Source organism: Cicer arietinum, chromosome 8 (genome assembly GCF_000331145.2).
Source record: "Cicer arietinum cultivar CDC Frontier isolate Library 1 chromosome 8, Cicar.CDCFrontier_v2.0, whole genome shotgun sequence".
In the NCBI taxonomy this organism is placed as follows: Eukaryota; Viridiplantae; Streptophyta; class Magnoliopsida; order Fabales; family Fabaceae; genus Cicer; species Cicer arietinum.
The window spans coordinates 7,177,037-7,196,583 of record NC_021167.2 but is presented as its reverse complement, the minus strand read 5'-3'; the positions used below and the strand labels follow the sequence as shown (position 1 = coordinate 7,196,583).

Genomic DNA, 19,547 nt, shown 5'->3' with positions numbered 1-19,547 from the left:
CTTTCCCTCCTCTTTCAAGTACCCTTTTAACCTTTACCTCTTTTTATTTTATCTTGCATGCATTCATGTTAATTGGGTTTCATCAAAATCGTTACTTTCGTTTTTAATTGTTGGTTTTGTCATAAATATGAAATACCATTTTTTTAATTTGACATGTATTGTTGTTAGTTTTAGTTGGTTATGTTGTTGTTGAAATTTGAAATCATTTTGCCATTGGTTAATGTGTGTATAATGTATTGTTAATGAGTAGAGATCATATTTGTTTCTTTTGAGAAATAGAGTTTTATTAATGTTGTTTTGGTGTGTATAAAGGTCTAATTATGTCTTCATTGCTAAAAATGTGTGTACAATGTTGTTAAATAGTGGCGCTATAGCATAGTGGAAATTTTAACAAATTGTTATTGTTCGGCAATACGCTATTTAGTACAAAATATTGTCAAATAGCGGTTATAGAGGCACTATAACATGTTACTAATGGAATTTGAACAAACTCTTGTTTTCTGCTATTCGCGATTGACAACACTAGTGTGCTGATATTACTATTTATACACCAAAACTATAGTAATGGAGTTTTTCTTTACTAACTGTAAATCATTTCATTGAACTTGCTTTAGTAGTGTAGTGGCATCTTTCAACTAGTCTTTGGTTGTTGTTGCCACTCCTTGTGTATGACCCTTTTCAATTGCATCTCATTGGTCTTTGTTTTTGGTTTTTTTTTTCTTCCCCTCCTTCTGCATCTCATTGTATATGTGAATTCAAACATTGGCTGAGCATGTTTTTCAGATGAGGATTCTCGGCTTTCAGATCAAAAGCTTAACGGTTCTCAGTCAGAACCTGTACAAGTTGTGCCCTCTGCTTTACCTGAGCCACAAATTGTGTTGAAAAAACCTGTTTTCGATGTTTCACCTCGCAATAAAAAGATGCCACCTTTAAAGGATTTCAGACTGACCAAAGAACTGGTTCAGCAAAGGGTGAAAGATAACATTATAATAGTGACCTTTGGTAACTATGCATTCATGGACTTTATTCTGACATGGGTTAAACAATTGAATGATCTGGGACTTTCCAATTATCTTGTTGGTGAGCATTGCTGTTTTAGCCCTTCTATCATTGTGTTTCTTAATGGCCCTTGCTAGAAATGCATATATGGTATTTTGTACAGTTCATTAGACTTAGATATGTGTTTGAATTCTACCTTTTAGGTGCAATGGACACCAAATTATTGGAGGCACTTTATCAGAAAGGAGTACCGGTTTTTGACATGGACAGCCATATGAGCACCGTAGATGTTGGCTGGGGTTCTCCGACATTTCACAAGATGGGGAGAGAAAAAGTTATTTTGATAAACTCCATACTGCCTTTTGGTTACGAATTGTTGATGTGTGATACTGACATGGTTTGGTTGAAGGTGCTTTTCTCCATTCCTTAATATATGTTTGATTATAATGGTAATTGGTTATCCCTATGTTTGTTTAGTTTTGAATGAATGATCGAAAGTCAAAAAGAGAAGCAAAATGTAGATTGACTATGAGTTTCATTTTTCCTTTCATCTAACATGTATGCAATAAAGCTATCAAGAGTTTTGCGTAGTTTTTTTTCCAAACTTGTTCATCATTAATCTTATCTTGCTTCTTCTCTTTTATTTTGTTTCAAATTTGGTCTATTCCCAAACTAAAGGGACCAAAAATGCAATTAAGTCTCTTTATATATTAATGTGTCTTTAAGCCTAAGATGTGTTTGTTCTTTTAAGATATATTTTATTCTTTAATATTCAATTATGTGATTATGGAGCAGAATCCACTTCCATATCTTGCTCGTTATCCCGGAGCAGATGTTTTAACATCCAGTGATCAAGTTATACCAACAGTTGTTGATGATAGTCTGGAAGTTTGGCAAGAAGGTCAATATTATATATGAGCAAATTTTACTGTTATGATTTTTGCTACCAATATTAGTTTTTGCTTATTCAACAAGTTACACACTACAATTTGAAGGTTTTTTCTCCCTGAACTTTTTTCCTTCCAAATTACTAATCAGTGCTCTTATTCATTTATTGCTTCTCTTAATCCCTGATTTTAGTGCACTTGTTTGAGCTTTAAGAGACTGTATAATATATTGATCATTGTGTTTGTCATATTGAATAGTTGGTGCGGCCTACAACATAGGAATTTTCCATTGGCGACCTACAGAGTCTGCGATGAAATTGGCAAAGGAATGGAAGGAACTACTTCTGGCTGATGATAAAATATGGGATCAGAACGGATTTAACGAGATTGTCCACAGAGAGTTAGGACCATCTGTTGATGAGGACAGTGGACTTGTTTATGCTTATGATGGAAATCTAAAGCTGGGAATTTTGCCTTCAAGTATCTTCTGCAGTGGCCATACATATTTTGTCCAGGTTGGGACGGACCTAGTTAACAATTTTGAACTCTTTTATCTGACTTTACATATTCTCTTCCTTTTGATTGCTTTCCACAACTAGTAGTATGGAATGTTCGGTGGAGTATTTAAGTAGCTTAGTTCTTCCCCCTTTAATAGCTAGGTTTTAAGGGAGGGTTTCCTAATCCTAATCCTAAGTGCTTGGATACTTTCAATTGGTATGAGAGCATGGTTGTCGGTGGCTTGGAAAGGGCTACCTGCAAAGGGGGGTTATTGGAAAGACCGAGTAAAGCGTTCTAGAGTGTAGTCGCCGAGACATCGGCTCTCAAGGGTGGGCTGTGATAACTGATAATAAGTACTTGGGTATTACGAGTTATCCAAATCCCATATCGAGTAGTATGATGCTTGGACCCTATGTTGTTGAGAAACAAAATGCGTGCAAGTTGTTCCTAAGAATATCCTTTCATATTATGAATGTAGGGTATGTATCAGCAACTCAGGTTGGAGCCCTATGCAGTGCACACCACATTTCAATATGCAGGCACAGAAGGAAAGCGCCACCGACTACGAGAAGCCATGCTTTTCCATGACCCACCTGAATACTATAATCCTCCTGGTAATATTATTTTTGTCTCCCTCAATTTCAGTGAGCATATCATTCACTCTATTTTACTTTTTGACACGTGTGAAAACACTAGTTTCATCGACTCCTTTTCATGAAAATACCGTGGCCTAACTTTTAGAGACACTTTTTCAGGGGGTTTCTTGTCATTTAAGCCATCTATTCCAAAAAGCTTGTTGCTAAGTGGGAAGCATACCATTGGATCACATTTTACCCTTATTAATTACCAAGTATGCATGTATATTGACTTGATCCTTTTCACTTCTGCATTTGGAATGGAAATTATGACATAACATTGCATCTCATAATTTATGATGAAAATGAATTTTTGCAGATGAAACAGATTAGGACGGCACTTGCAATTGCTTCCCTTCTAAACAGAACGCTGGTGAGTACAATTTTCTGGGTTCATAAATTCTTATAATTTTATATGTTGGGTTGGTAATGTCTCATCATTAACACTATTAAGAGTCATGACTCATAATTAGTACAAGGTACAATTAATCTCTTATGAGCCGTGTTAAGCTATCAGCCATTAGCAATTGCACGAAAAATGCAGTGAACTTCTAGTGCATTTTCAATTCGTATATTATAAATAAGTGGCCTTATTATGGTTCCTAGTTGATTAAAATTCAAGTTTTCTTTTTTCTAGTGCATTTTCAATTCATAAATTATATTTATCTCAAACATATTTTTTTATGTATATCTTTAGGTCATGCCTCCACTATGGTGCAGGATTGACAGGCTATGGTTTCCTCATCCTGGTGTTTTGGAGGGGTCTATGACTAGACAACCTTTTCTTTGCCCTCTGGATCATGTATTTGAGGTATTTCTAGTTTGATTATGTGGTTCCTTATTGTTTTTGTCATTATTCATTTATGTTTTGGCTCATTGGATTGCTTAATAATTATCTAAGGAACCCACAAAAAACAAGTGAAATTAAGTAGCTTCCAGCAAATGTTATCAGACACTTGAATTTTACACTACAATAAGCATCAATCTACATATGTCTCTCAAACAATGTTACTACCTCCCTCAAAAAAATCAAGATTGTTGAGATTTCAAAATTTCCTCTTTGCACCCATTGTTTACACATTGCCTTATGCCACTATGAAAATGTACTATATTGCAGGTGAATGTCATGTTGAAAGAACTTCCAGAGGATGAGTTTGGCCCTAGAATAAATATTAGAGAGTACTCTATACTTGATAATCCCTCTCTTCCCTCAGAGGTGATTCAATATCAAATCCCATCAAAATTTAAAACAATGAATACTTCGTTTTATTAATATCTTACTCGGCTAGAGTTATGCCTCGGTTCTTGAATTCAGGTGAAAATGTCGCGGCTCGATGTTCATCTCTGTAAAGAAGGAACTCAATATTGTAATGTATCAAATAATGTCACTGTTGGGGGAGTACTTAAATTTCCAAAGCATAGCAATGAAGAATCGGTATTCAAAATTTTGATCCATTTAATTATTGTAAACTACAAATTGTGAGTGCACTATTCATAGTGTTCTGTTTAAATATTTTAACATGTGGTTGTTTCTACTTAAATTTTCAGTTCATGAAAGTATTCACATCGTTCAAGGATGTAAAAGTCATCCAGTTCTCTTCAATGCAAGATGCATTTACAGGTTTCACAAACAAGGCAAGTCCATTTTCATCGTTCCGTTCAAAGTTTTTTTTGGATTTGCATAAAAATTTGAAGAAATACATATCCATTTTCGATGTCCTGATGCCGTGTATTTATTTAATTTAATCAGGAAAGGGAAGATAGATTCCGAAAACGAGTTAAACATTACACGGGTATATGGTGCTGCGTGATGGATCACACTCCCGGTCACATATATTATGATATATACTGGGATGAGAAACCTGGATGGAAGCCAATCCCGCCTCAAACTTCTGAAGATGATCATCCACCTTGGTGAGGTCAACTTCAGAGAATTATTGTGTTCATCATCAAAACTCTAAACGAAAGATATTTAAAGGCGGTTCATTTTTGCACTCGTTGTGAAGATCAAGATCGTATACTTGCGGCAGAAGTAAAAGAATCTTTGTCAATGTTGAGGATGTTAGTTACTTATCAGAGAGATAAGACAATGTGATTGTAAGAGAATGATTTGTGTATCAAAGCTTTCAACATTGCAAACAAGAGAAATGAAAGCCAACAGTATCTCAGATGGGGTTGCAGTTTTTGGATGTTGATGTCTTGGTTGATATTGAATTGTTTGTAATTAAAATAACAAGAGACATGTCCCATAAAACCATTTGATCAATTGTTCCTGACCGGTGTGTATGAAAAAACATATGTCAAGAGAGATCATTCCCTTAAATGGATTTGAGTTACCTTGAGAGATTAGTTTCCACAGTTGTGCGCGAGGATATCTATTTACCCAAAAAAATAAGAAGAGACATCCAAATGTATAACTATTTATTTAAAAAGGGAAGTGATTTTGAGTTTTCTTCTTTTGCATATTTTATTTTTGCTGTTGGAATTTATATAAAAATTCTCCTAATTAAAAAATATTTGACTAAATACCAAGCTCAATTATCATGTTTTTGTTGTATAGGATGCTCCAAATTAAATTTTATGATCATTCCGATCTTACCATTGCACAATTCTTACATATCGGATATTAAGAACCACTGTTAATTGAACTATTGTCTTGTTATGACAAGAACAAGAAAACAGCATTAGAGTATTCATACATTTACATTCTCGAGTGTAAGACATGAACTTTTATAGCTACAACAAAAAATAAAGTGAAAATGAGAACAATGGTTATTTCTCAATTGCAGCTAAAGCACATAACAAGATGGACGTTTCAAGATTTAATCTTGCTTCCATTTCGACCAAAAGGGTCATCTTCATGCCATTTATTTTCTTCACAAAACTATCAAAATAAGAGCTTCAGCATTGTTCCGAGACAAAAGGTTCCTCTTCTTCCATGTGATGCTGCATTTTGTTGTCGTCATTTTTGCATCGCCACTCATCTGTTTGATAAAATGCCACAATGGGATGTAAGAGAGGTTCATTTTGAGTTTCTTGCTGATTGCATTAAATTGTCCCTGAAAAAACCTAACATTTTGACAGCCACTATTGTCCATTGTGCTGCATTGAAAATAGGTGTTCTGGCTCACCTCCCAACTTCAACATCTCTACTCACTCTTTATTCCAAAGCTGGAAACTTTACCTCTTCTAGGGTTTTCTTTGAAGACATTCACAACAAAGATGTGATTGTTTGGAATGCTATTATTTCAGCATCTCTTCAAAACAACTGCTATAAGACAGCAATAGAGTTCTTTAAGAAAATGGTCAAGGCTCAAACTAGGTTTGATTCCACCACTCTATTGCTTATGGTATCAACTTTGCTACACATGAAAAACTTTGATCAAGGAAAGTCAATTCATTGTGTGAGTATAAAATATATGATGCTTGTGGATATTAGTTTATGTAATGCTTTTATTGACATGTATGCTAAGTTTGGTGACCTAAACTCTTCTGAGTGTCTCTTTGAAGAGATGGAATATAAAGATGTTGTTTCATGGAACTCGATAATGAGAGGAAGTCTTTACAATGGTGATCTGGAGAAATCGTTGCGTTACTTCCAAAGGATGAGTTTTTCGGGAGAAACAGCAGACCATGTTGGACTTTCTTGTGTTATTTCAGTGTGTTCAAGTTTGAGAGAATTGGCATTTGGACAGTGTGTTCATGGTCAAGGAATCAAGCTAGGATACATGGATAGCTCTCGTGTTTCGGTCGCAAACTCTCTCATTTCGTTGTACTCGCAATGTGAAGCCGTCGAGGTTGCCGAGACTATCTTCGGAGAAATAGCATACAAAGATATTGTTTCATGGAATGCAATGATGGAAGGATATGCTTCAAATGAAAATATTCATGAAGTATTTGATCTTCTGGTTGAAATGCAAACTACAGGACCTTTCCAGCCTGATATAGTAACATTAACTACCATACTTCCACTTTGTGCAGAATTAATGCTATCCAGAGAAGGAAGAACTGTCCATGGATTTGCAATTAGAAGACAAATGTTATCCGATCATCGTCCTTTGCTGAACGGACTTATAGACATGTATTCGAAGTGCAACCTTGTCGCGAAAGCCGAGCTCTTGTTCAATTCTACTACAGAGAGAGACTTGGTCTCATGGAATGCAATGATATCTGGTTATTCTCTAAACAAGTATTCTGAAAAGGCTCAAAATTTGTTCAAAGAACTTATTTGTTCGGGTCGGAATTGCACCTCATCAACCGTTTTCTCTGTGCTTTCTTCATGCAACTGTCCTAATAGTCTATACTTTGGTAAATCAGTTCACTGCTGGCAATTAAAAGCCGGTTTTTTGCACCACATTCTCTTAATAAATTCTCTCATGCACACGTATATCAACTGTGGAGACCTCACTGCTGGTTTCTCGATTTTGCAAGAGAATTCTGATATAGCAGATATTGCTTCATGGAACACTATAATTGCAGGTTGTGTAAGAAGTGACCATTTTCAAGAGGCTTTAGAGACTTTCCTCAGGTTAATGAGACAAGGACCTCTTTTCAACCATGACTCCATAACCCTTGTAAATGTTTTATCAGCATGTGCAAACATGGAACTACTAAATCAAGGAAAAACTCTCCACAGCATTGCACTTAAATCTCCTTTCGGATCAGATACTCGGGTTCAGAACTCGTTAATTACCATGTATGGCAGATGCAGGGACATCGACAGTGCTAGAAAAGTGTTCAAATTCCATTCTAATTCCAACCTATGCACATGGAATTGCATGATCTCAGCTTTATCTCATAACAAAGAAAGTAGAGAAGCATTGGAACTATTCCATTGTCTTCAGTTTAAACCGAACGAGTTCACCGTTGTTAGCATTCTCTCCGCTTGCACACAAATCGGCGTTCTAAGACAAGGAAAACAAGTTCATGCCTATATGTTCAGGTCAGGATATCAAGAAAACTCTTTCATATCGGCCGCTCTTGTAGACTTCTACAGCAACTGTGGAAGACTAGACAATGCTGCTCAAGTATTCAGACATTCGCAGAAATCGGAATCGGCTTGGAATTCAATTATTGCTGCATATGGAAATCATGGAAATGGTGAAAAAGCAATCAAACTATTCAATGAGATGTGCAAATCTGGAACAAAAGTAACCAAAAGCACATTTGTTAGTCTTTTATCTGCATGCAGCCATTCAGGACTTGTGAAACAAGGACTTATGTACTATGAATGTATGTTTGAGAAATATGGCATACAACCTGAGGCTGATCATCAAGTTTACGTGGTCAACATGTTAGGACGATCAGGTAAACTTGATGAAGCTTATGAGTTTACAAAAGGGTTGCAATGTTCAGGTGTATGGGGAATGCTTTTGAGTGTATGCAACTATCATGGAGAAGTTAAGTTGGGAAAAAAAGTTGCTGAACGACTCTTTGAAATGGAACCTGAAAATGTTGGATATTATATATCATTGTCAAATATGTATGTTGCTGCAGGGAGCTGGAAAGATGCCACTGAGTTGAGACAATCTATATGTGACCAAGGATTGAGAAAATGTGCAGGTTATAGTCTTATTGATGTTGGTTTGGGATAAATTTCAAGGTTAATACATTGGCACATGCATCTTGCAAAGGATAGTACCACCTTCATCTTGTATATAAGAACTATTTGACTCCTAAATCTCGAGAATTAAAAAAATTGATAGTAATATTAAATTTGTCAGCATTTGATATTGTTTGATATTCAAAGTGTTTATTGTGTACTTATTGATTGCAAAAGATGTAAAATAATTATGAATGACTTGATAAAGAAATAATTAATGGAGTTGAAAATTCATTTGTAATAATCCTATAATAAAAGGGGACCAAGAAAATTCTCATTAAAACCCTATAATTAGAGATTGAGGTAATAGTCTTTACCTATTGCAGCAAAACAGTTTTGCAATGAAACTCATTTTTTGGGTCAAAGAAACTTTTTTATAGCATGGAGGAAAATAGCTATAATGATAGCGCAGATTTTTTGTGTGTTTATTAATTAGATATGATGAACAATTATTAAGTTTTTCAGTCCATATGCATCCTTGTATCTGAAGTCTAATTTATTGTTGGTACAATCATACTACTCCAAATATAAGTAAAAAGTATTTTTTTTTCTTTCAATTCAGTAATTCAAGCTTTTTTTACTTCAGACAAAATCATATTTGGAAGGTCGCTGTAAAAATAAATTTTTAAATAGGATATCATCATGGTTGACCAGAATCCAGAAAGAAAAATCATGATAAGCTAACAAAATTCTTTCCCAAATATAAATAAAAAAATTGGATTCTCAAAGTAATATATATGCTTAAAAATTAACAATTGGTGTTACTTTTACACACAGCTTGACAATCAAATTCAACAACAATTTATATGGTAAATATTATTCAAACACATGATCGGTAAATTTAAAATCTCAAAATCATGTATATTTAAACATAATTTGAATAACTAATAATTTGATTATTTTGTATATTTGAACACCTAAAAATCATCCTTAGTGACATTCAAATTGAGATTATGTTCAATTAATAGTTAATAAATAATTAATATACATTATAGACATGAAAAGAATTACATTAACAACAAATCAAATATATATATATATAGCTTTAGAAGTAGTTATGATAAACATAACATCTATAATCGATTAACAATATATGCAGTGACTGTATATTAATTAAATTTGTTATCTATATGTTTAAATTACATTAACAATCTATGTTGCTGTCAAAACACCAACACTGTTGATTTGAGATAAACTAAACACATATCACTAATTCAAGATATCGCATTCATTTTTGTTTAGGACAAAAAAGTGGTTGGTAGGAAAATCACTATTGGAAGGATATTTTAATTACAACTACATAATAATTCAATTAAATCTTGATCACAAGTTCAAATGGAAATTTTTAATAATAATAAATGAATTTTACTGTGTTGATGTTTGAAAAATGTCTTATTGTGTGCATATGAAGCACTATTCATTTGGTCTTGTGACCATATCAAAATAACGGGATAAATCACACCAATGACATGGTTTCACCAAAATAAATTCTTTGACTAACTTAAGGAGACTGAAAATAATAATTCTTCTAATAGTCCGCATTAAAGAGCCAAATGCAATTTGATCCTAAAATGCATGATAACCATTAAAACATCAACCCTCTCAGAAGAGATATATTCCAAAAAGAAACCATCTATCAAAATTAAGTAACATGGGATACTTCGTTACATATTCAACTGATAATTATGCGAGCCGCAATGGTGATAAACTTAATCTGTGGCATCATGAATCTCTCAAGGAACATCAAATGTGAAACCATGACCGATACAAACTCAAGTATAATCAGATTCACCCACCAAAGTCATACCAAAACTGGTCATGAGCAACTGCACTAAATATTATGGAAACATATACAAATGCACCAACCAACATATGGCCTGCATGCAGACTCTTTTATCCATTGAGAAAGATGCCTACAACACAAAAAGGAGTATCTTATATATCAAGGCATCAAATGAATTAAAGCTGGGATTTGACGAAAAGCACAAATTGGCGCACTGTTGCATTGGCAAAAGAGCAGGCTGCAACAATAGAAAACGTAGTCAGTTTTCAGTTGCCATGAAAGGTAGGTGTTCCAAAAGCAATAGCCAACGCAAAAACAAACAAACCTGTCGAGTATAAACTCAGTCGTCGAGGTAATAATAAGACCCAGCATTCTTTTGCTCTCTGTCCTTGGTTGAATCAAGTTTGTTGATCCTTGGGCGAAAATTAGTTGGGTCTCTTCTAAATGTAATATCAAGATGCTGCAACAGTGATTACATTAGATATATACAACTTAATGTTTAAACTTTAACATGTATGATACAAAAATTTAAAACCAAAAGTAATGCAACCATTGAAAAATAATGATACTTACTGATAAGAAAAGGTTCATCCCAGTCAGCAATGATTGTGGAGAATTTGCAATACAATCAATTGAAGGTTTACCCTCATAAACAATAACTCTGTCGGCAAGATAAGTTGCCATAATGAAATCATGCTCAACTATAAAGGCTGTTTTCTTTGCATGAAGAATAAACCTCTTGATGACTTTTGCAGCAATAATACGCTGTTCTGAATCAAGATATGCACTTGGTTCATCTATCAGATAGATGTCTGCAGGCTGTTGTGTGGCGGAAGGATAGCAAATGATTAGAAAACTATAAAAGCTATTTAGTTTGAAATGAATAGGAGTTTACATCTCAAGTAGTAAAAATAAACACACAACAAAGGCAATTGATATAGTTCCAAAAACCATGCCACAACGTCAGCACAAATATGTCAGTTTGCAGGCTGATATAGTAGAACAGTTATGAATAAGGAATTCAATTAATATTTAGTTTAAGAGATAGAAATAGAACGATCGCAGCAATTCTAAGTTTCCAAAAACGAAAAAATTAGCATTTAACACATTTTCGTTATATGGAAAAAAATTCAGCTAACATCACCAATACAGATTTGGCTTCTTGAAAGAAATCCAGCTAACATCACCAATCGTGATTTCATAAGATATAATCACTTAATCATGTCATCATCACTCTAAAGTAAATCACTCACTCGGAAAGAGCCAAATTCCACTAGCATGATTTCATATGGAAAAAAATCCAGCTAAAATCACCAATACAGATTTGGCTTCTCTAAAGAAATCCAGCTAACATCACCAATACAGATTTGGCTTCTCTAAAGAAATCCAGCTAACATCACCAATCACGATTTCATAAGATATAATCACTTAATCATGTCATCATCACTCTAAAGCAAATCACTCACTCGGAAAGAGCCAAATTCCACTAGCATCTATACTTATATAGGAAACGATAGCATATTCAGGAATGTAAACAGGAAAGAAAAAACAGGGCAAGCGCTAAAATTAAGGTGCACTAGCCATCTCAAGCAGTTCTCAAGGATGAAACTTAAAATACCTTTCCGAGACAAAGGCATAAGGCGACTCTTTGCAACTCTCCACCAGAAAGATTCACAACTTCTTGGTCCATCAACTGTTCTATAAGTAGTGGTTTCATCACATCTGATATAAACTGGGGATGAGTATAAGCATCACGAATTTTTTGATGTAGCAGGTGTCTAACAGTTGATTGGAACTTCGGACTAATCTTCTGAGGTTTATATGAAACATTGAACTCGGGCATATCCACATCAGCTCCACCTTCTACAGTGTCAGGTTTCAATAAACCAGCCTGAATAAAAGGAGAAGGTGAATAGATATTTGAAGAGTTATACATTTGTTAAAGAAATATATAAGACTAAAAGAATACCAGCATTCGAATGAATGTTGTCTTTCCTGTTCCATTCTCACCCAGCATCACAATAATCTGAGAATCCGTAAATTCTCCTTCAACGACATGAAGCCTGAAATTGCCTTGAGTTTTGGTCATGGTTGGGTATTTGTATCGAGCATATGTTTGAGCTTCCTCAGCACTTTCCTGTGGAGTCTCTGCAACCTAGACACAACAGTAGAACAAGGTTAATTTGATACACTTTATTTGTTTCATTTAAAATAGAGAACTTAAATTTACAGAACTGAAAATTATGCACCAGTCTCTCATTTTTTAGAATATTTTCATTGAGGTACTGAGCATATGAACATAAAAAAACATAAAGGTCAAATAAAACATACCCTGTAGGTTTTTTCCTTAAATTTTAAATAAATGGCTTATTTATACTTAATTCCTTATTATTACCCTGTAGGTCCTTATTATTCATGATTCATTACCATTTTGTAAAATTATGAGCTATTTGAACCAAGTAATTGGGCTCAAGTTGTTAATGAGCTTCAGTTAAAACCAAAAAATATTTATGACCTATTTGAAAACTTAGAAAAAATTTAATGTTCTATTTTAAAATAATATCATTCAATTAGTTCATGTAAAGCATTGAAACTTTTAGATAAGTTTATATAATTTTTAAATAAAAAATTGTAATGGTAAGGCATTAGGGTCTAATTTAGAAAAATTGAAAGTTACAGAAAAATTTAGATTTATAAAGACAAATAAAAAATCTCACAAAATATATGGACTTACAATATAATTCAATATAACATATAAAAGCCACAGAAAACGAAATAATTGTCATGGGTTTATTTGAATAGGAAAATAGTGCTCAATATATTCAGCAACCAGATATTTTAGGACTTCTTTCCTCAATTCTATTTTTGGCATGTTTAAACATACACCACTGAATCAATCTCAGTGTTGAACTCTTCATTTTCATCACCCAAATTGGCTCAATATTCCGTAAATGGGAGGTAGGAGATAGAATACATACCTTAAAGGTAAGAGAGTCCTCCCGAAACCTAAGATTTTCTGTTGGAACAAAGCCGGACAAGAAGATATTAATTCCTTCTCTAACTGAGAAAGGAAGTGTTACGACTCCATATGCACCAGGTTTTCCATACAAACAGCAAATAAAGTCTGATAAGTAGTCCAAGACACTAAGATCGTGCTCAACAACAATTACGTAGCTGAAAAGAGAGAATTGCAAATAACATAAAGATTTATCTTATCCAAAAATCAAGGAGAGTGCAGATAGTGATCTAGACAATATTTAAAGCAGAAACTACTGAGAGGAAAGGAAACAAACCTATTAGGCCTGAGCAATGACCGAACAACCTGGGCAGCTTTCAGCCTCTGTTTCACATCAAGATAACTAGAGGGTTCATCGAACATGTATATCTCAGCATTTTGGATGGCAACAACCGCAATGGCAAACCTTTGGAGCTCACCCCCTGAAAGATCACCAACATTACGATCTATAACTTGATTAAGCTCAAGATCAGCACAAAGCTCTTCCTTCATATCTCTTTCATTTTTTTGGTCTAGCACCTGCCCCACATTCCCTTGCACAGCTTTTGGAATGTGGTCAACATACTGAGGCTTGATGATAGCCTGTATTATAAGTTTTATTGACATAAACACAATTAGAAGCTAGAAGGAAAAACTTTTTATAAGTGACACACTATCTTATCAGTATGAACTTTAAAAACAGTTCATTTTAAATTTAAATTAATGAACATTCAGAAAAATGTAAGCAAGTAATGCTAGGCAATCAAGTAAAAATAAAAATGATTTTTAAAAAATGAAGGATAAAGAGTTCTGTAGTGATTGATTTACTTTCCAGTTTAGAATCACTGCTGAAACATGAAATCATATATAACAAACTATGGATTACAATGCTTACAAACAGATCTTATATTATGAATGGCTTTCCAATCTGTATTATTGTAGTACATTAATAATATGGCATTATGGCTAATAATAAACTTGAAATATCATAGCAGGCCTTGGCTTTTTCCCAGCTCTTACAATATTACCTACGTTGTAGTCTACTACCAGTCACCTACTAGTAGCTACTTCTGCATAGCATTGTCAAAAACGCTCACAGATCACAACACATCCCACATATGTAAGTTAATGTCAATGTCATACACAAAGAATTAGCTTGTTCCTTCTCAATTAAAGAAATTCTACCAGACAAGGTTCATAGACTCTAAAATCACATGACAATTGATAATAGTCCAGTTAAAAGAATAAAAAGAATGACAGTGTTTGTATCACAAGTTAGAGAAACACGTATTAATTGTTTTACACCGCCACAAAGTCTAAATCATTAAGAGATCTCTGCATATATACATAATGATATGGAATAATTAAGTACATAGACATCACCTTCAAATCATCCTCTAGAATGCGAGTAAAGTAATTCTGCAATTCAGATCCTCGAAAATAGGTCAAAATTTCCTGCCAATCAGGGGGGTTCTGCAAAGAAAAGGCAAAGTTAAAATGAAAGCAATAAAACCTCAAACATCTCAATCCAAATTAAAGAAAGGCAAAATTTTGTTCTTACAGTGAAACGACCCAAGTTTGGCTTCAATTTTCCAGCCAAAACTTTAAGGGCAGTGGACTTCCCAATTCCATTTGTCCCAACCAAACCAAGCACTTGCCCCGGCCTCGGAACCGGCAACCTACAATCACAATTCTATTCATAAAAAAACCAAACAAAAAACACATCTCAACCAACTTTTCAATAAAACTCAGCTAAACATCACACCTGTGTAGCTTAAAAGTATTAGGACCATATCTATGAGTAGTGTCTTTGTCCAAATCCTTTGGCAAGTTGATAATCTGAATAGCTTCAAAAGGACATTTCTACACCAATGGATAACAATCTCATCATCATCACATAAACCCCACACTCATCAACTAGAAGCAAATATAACAACAACAACACACCAAAACAGCATCTTCAATACCTTAACACAAATACCGCATCCAATGCATAATTCCTCAGATATGTAAGCAATCTTCGATGCAGAAGTAACCTCAATACACAATCTTCCTATAATTACACACATAATCACTCGATCATCAAAATTCATAGACACAAATAAACAAAATCATAAAATTCCAAAAAATAATATAATCAAATCTACGATTGAGCTTAAGTTTGAGAAAATTGAGATGAAAAATGGATGTTACCAGTTCTGACGACAGGGCAACTCTTCTTACACTCTTGACGGCACTTTTTTGGTTTGCATCTGTCGTTGCTGACGATGGCGATACGCGTCAATCGATCTGACATGTTGCCTCAAACTCTCTGATTACGGAGATGGAAATCGGTTCAGAGAGAGAGAGAGAATGTGAGAGGCGTGTGGTTGGAACGTTCAAGCGGAAAGGAATATAGAAAAGCTAAGCTAGGGTTACTTGCCTCATCTTGCAACTGGAATCGGGTTTGCGGGTCGGGTTCAGTATCGGATTCGAATCCAATACGAATTATTTGGGTCAAACCCAATGTGATTTACAGTGAACTATTCTCTATTCTGTGTTGGGCTTCTTGTTGTCTGTCATATTTGGTGGGTTGATATAGGGAGTTCTTTTCCCACCCCCTACATATATTTTTGGAAGATAAGAAAAAACACAACTTTTTTTGTTTTATAGATGTGTATTTTTAAATAAGAATATGGTTTTATTTCCATCTAGATATATATATTTCAGACAGAGTTGTGGTTTTCTAAAAATATAAGATTAAAAGAAACTCTCTAAATATATATGTATATATATCTGGCTAGTAAGTTAAAGGGGCAATTTTTTTATTTAAGTTTTAAAAAATTTACATATGTTTTCATTGTAATTCTACATAGTATCATATTGTAATTCTAGATAGTATCATTTGATTAGAAGTGCACTTTTAGATTTGTGTTTCTTTTAATATCTACATCTGAATTCATGTTGAAAAATCTAAAGTTTTTCTAGACGATCTTCAATTTTTCTATTAGTTGAAGCTAGGATTAAAAAAAAAAATAGTTGATTCAATCATTATTTCTAATGTAAAAAATTATTAAGAATCTCATAAATTTTGAAGAAAAATATATTAGCAATACTAACAATATGAAAAGATAAATTTACAAAATCATATGTAATTTTATTATGAGGGTATTTTGTCATTTTAAAATCATTCACATCATATGAAATTATTATTTAATTCATCTCCATATGATGATAAGATTATATATTTATTATTATTATTGGAGTGAGAGAGAGAGAGATCAATTTCATGAAATATATTCGTGAACTAATGTATTCATTAGAAAAGCAAACTAAGAACTTCCCTCGGATTCACCATTAGATATGCTTTAATGCTTTTAGTCAATTTAATACTTTTTTGGCAATTCCTTGAGCTATACATACTTTTTTTCCCACGCGTTCCATCCAATAAGTCAAAGTTTGAGAAAAGTCGGACAATAAATTTTGAATCCCTTCCGTTATATAAGGGAATACCGAAAACTTATTTATTTTGAAGTTAACCGAAGGAAATCAAAGTAATATTAGGCCATTGTTAAATTAAATATCACCTGTTACCTTATATACCACCTAAACATTCGCAATTCCTTTCAAATAGTCCATTGTTAATTTCATTTTAATGGTCATAGTGTAGCTATTGTGCGTAGAATCTTTGTGAAAAACAAGAAGCACAAGAAAAACCTTTTTGACATGTCCAATCGAAAACCATTCTTCTAAACACCAAAAAAGTCAATTGATTTGATAAATCAATAATAGAAAGGCGTATTTTGTCCAAGAAAACAATATAAGGGCATATACTTTGTCTTAAAACAAATAGTATTCCACCAGCTCAATATACTACATGAACAAGAGGTCTATTTTGACTTCATAGATGTGCTACACTGACAAAAAGACAGTGATTGATCCAATGTCCATCTAATGCGACAACACAACTGAGTTTAAAATGAAAATGGCAATGTACAGCAAAACAAAACAGGCATGAACTTAATTAATGCTTTTAGCTACAGGCTACAGGAACACCAATTTTGCATAGAGTATCCGATGCATCTTTGGATGTTTCCATTTAATCTATGGTAACATAAACGGAATCATTTATCTTCGTCTTACGCAGAGCAACAAAAAACAAAACACGAGTTCGACCAAGTATGGATTGGCATCTTACAAAGTTTATTTATAAAAGCAATCAGCAACAGCAGCATTCCGAATCACAGTTGTATGTACATATATATATAAGATCACTTCCACTTCCTGAACATACCATGCTTGCCAAACTTTCCGTGCTTAAATTTCCCATGCTTGCCGAATTTTCCATGCTTGAACTTGCCATGCTTGAATTTCCCATGGGGCATGTGACCATATCCTCCATGTCCATGGTGACCATGAGAAATATGGTGAGCACCGTATGCAGCAGCTGCTGCCGCAGCACCACCAGCAAGCAATCCACCCATTCCACCCATACCGGCATGCCCGTGCCCAAAAGGCCCTGATGCAATGCAGAGAAGTTAGTTGCCTTCAAGCATATTACTTTGGTTATAGACAGCAGATAAGAAAAACTATCAAATAGGCAAAGCATCGGTTGAATAGGTTTGAATAAACAACATAACAAGTTTCATATATAAATTGAAAATGTGGTGACAATACACTCAGAAATCAAACTACCAGTTACAACAGTCAAATAAAGTTTTGGTTGTGAATGCACTCACAAAATTAATATAGTCAACGAAAGTTTCAAATATAGTAGACAGCAGCCAAAATTAATATACATAAAAACAACACTGAGAATGTTAATGGCTGAGGACCAAAAACACAGTGATGATACATTCACAAATCAAGCTACCATTTAAAACAGTCAAAGGAAGTCTCCCTTATGAATTGTTTTTAGGTTTATCCTAAGAAATAAAAAAATATATACAAACTTTGTATTGAAATACAATATTTAATGCATTAGTGAAATTAACTGCTATACATTTTAAAAGAAAATTGTTCTTTAACTAGTGACCTTAGAATTAGTTATTTTGCCATTGATTTTTTAGCTAAACAATCCCACATTTGCAAATTGCAATATTAATCATACATGGTTTGAAAAACACCAATAACTCAACAAATTTGAGCCAACTCAAGAGCCGGAAGTAACTTCACAAATTTCATAACAATAATATCAAGTCTTTGTAACAATCAGATAATTAAATAACTAATATTGAAAAATAAAGAACGAAGGGAATCATACCTGGAGCATGAGGAGCAGATGGACCATGATAACCAGCAGGTGGATAACCTGCCGGAGGATAGCCACCATGAGAGTAGCCAGCAGGAGGATAACCAGCAGGGGGATAACCAGCTGGAGGATAACCCCCTTGTGGAGGGTAGCCATGTCCAGGTGGAGGGTATGCACCTGGTGGTGGAGGGTAAGCCCCAGGTGGGTAACCATGAGCACCATGAGTCATCCCATGTGCTAAATGTGAGAAAATTCCTTTGTCAGATTCATCATGATTGTCTTTACCACCTCCCATTTTTCAGGTCAAAACCTAAGAAACCAGAACCAAAATCAGAAATTGTTCAATTTTTAATAGAGTAATACACAAAAATACAAAATCACATATTGAAAGAGGGAAACAAAGAAACACAAATTAGGCATTTTCATTTTCCTATCCAAACCATAGTCATTCCTCTTGTTCAAGATGCTACCAAACTACTAGGTTATATTTTGCATGCAAAAACGAAACTATTTGTTTCCATTACGGACTAAATAATCGTTAACATATGATTAAAATATTAAACCCTGATATAAGCATATATAAGAAATATTATTAAATAAACACATGAACTATGAGAAAGTGAAATTGATCAATAAGCATGAACAGAGTAAGAATTCATATAAATGAAATATTATAATCATAAAATGTAAACTATCGATTAATTGTTTCCTTCGAAAAAATGAAATAAATTAATAATTGGTATAGTTAATCAATATGAAAACAGAATAGATGAAAAAGAGGGAAGAGGAAGAACTTACGAATTAATTAAAAATGGATTATTAAAGAGAAAGCGAGATGATGAAGTTGAGAAATTGAAAAAAAGAAAGAAGAGAAAGAAGGAGAGAAAATAAGAAAATGGATTTAGTTATATATAGGGA

At 33.9% G+C, this 19,547-nt stretch overlaps 4 protein-coding genes across 4 annotated transcripts in view; 2 read left to right on the top strand and 2 right to left on the bottom strand.

The window, feature by feature from the left end:
* Positions 1 to 2: 2 nt before the first annotated feature.
* On the top strand, positions 3 to 5,471 carry LOC101497257 (arabinosyltransferase XEG113; the record flags this gene model as incomplete). Its single annotated transcript, XM_012719131.3, has 13 exons — positions 3 to 18; positions 784 to 1,080; positions 1,203 to 1,408; positions 1,795 to 1,900; positions 2,145 to 2,401; positions 2,863 to 2,998; positions 3,140 to 3,234; positions 3,339 to 3,392; positions 3,717 to 3,830; positions 4,137 to 4,235; positions 4,335 to 4,454; positions 4,568 to 4,654; positions 4,770 to 5,471. Coding segments are annotated over 13 exons (1,755 nt in total), but the record flags the coding sequence as incomplete, so codon positions are not given.
* A 132-nt stretch (positions 5,472 to 5,603) lies between these two features.
* LOC101490356 (pentatricopeptide repeat-containing protein At4g19220, mitochondrial) lies at positions 5,604 to 9,075 on the top strand. Its single transcript, XM_004512271.4, has one exon. The coding sequence runs from the start codon at positions 5,779 to 5,781 to the stop codon at positions 8,611 to 8,613; it is 2,835 nt and encodes a 944-aa protein (XP_004512328.1). The 5' UTR covers positions 5,604 to 5,778; the 3' UTR covers positions 8,614 to 9,075.
* Positions 9,076 to 10,206: 1,131 nt separating this feature from the next.
* LOC101490016 (ABC transporter E family member 2) lies at positions 10,207 to 15,800 on the bottom strand. Its single transcript, XM_004512270.4, has 12 exons — positions 15,593 to 15,800; positions 15,367 to 15,452; positions 15,165 to 15,262; positions 14,961 to 15,078; positions 14,783 to 14,872; positions 13,698 to 14,002; positions 13,383 to 13,578; positions 12,374 to 12,559; positions 12,023 to 12,295; positions 10,978 to 11,223; positions 10,730 to 10,864; positions 10,207 to 10,642 (listed from the first exon to the last, which is right to left on the bottom strand). The coding sequence occupies exons 1-11, from the start codon at positions 15,693 to 15,695 to the stop codon at positions 10,745 to 10,747; spliced, it is 1,821 nt and encodes a 606-aa protein (XP_004512327.1). The 5' UTR covers positions 15,696 to 15,800; the 3' UTR covers positions 10,207 to 10,642; positions 10,730 to 10,744.
* Positions 15,801 to 17,372: 1,572 nt separating this feature from the next.
* The window catches only part of LOC101489696 (uncharacterized), a 2,280-nt gene continuing 105 nt past the window's right edge, over positions 17,373 to 19,547 (bottom strand). Inside the window, exons 1-3 of the mRNA XM_004512269.2 lie at positions 19,428 to 19,547; positions 18,642 to 18,939; positions 17,373 to 17,897 (exon numbers count right to left, since the gene is read on the bottom strand). The exon at positions 19,428 to 19,547 is cut by the window's right edge and continues 105 nt beyond it. Coding sequence (XP_004512326.1) covers positions 17,650 to 17,897; positions 18,642 to 18,924 — 531 coding nt within the window. The 5' untranslated portion in view covers positions 18,925 to 18,939; positions 19,428 to 19,547 and the 3' untranslated portion in view covers positions 17,373 to 17,649. The remainder of the gene's footprint in view (positions 17,898 to 18,641; positions 18,940 to 19,427) is intronic.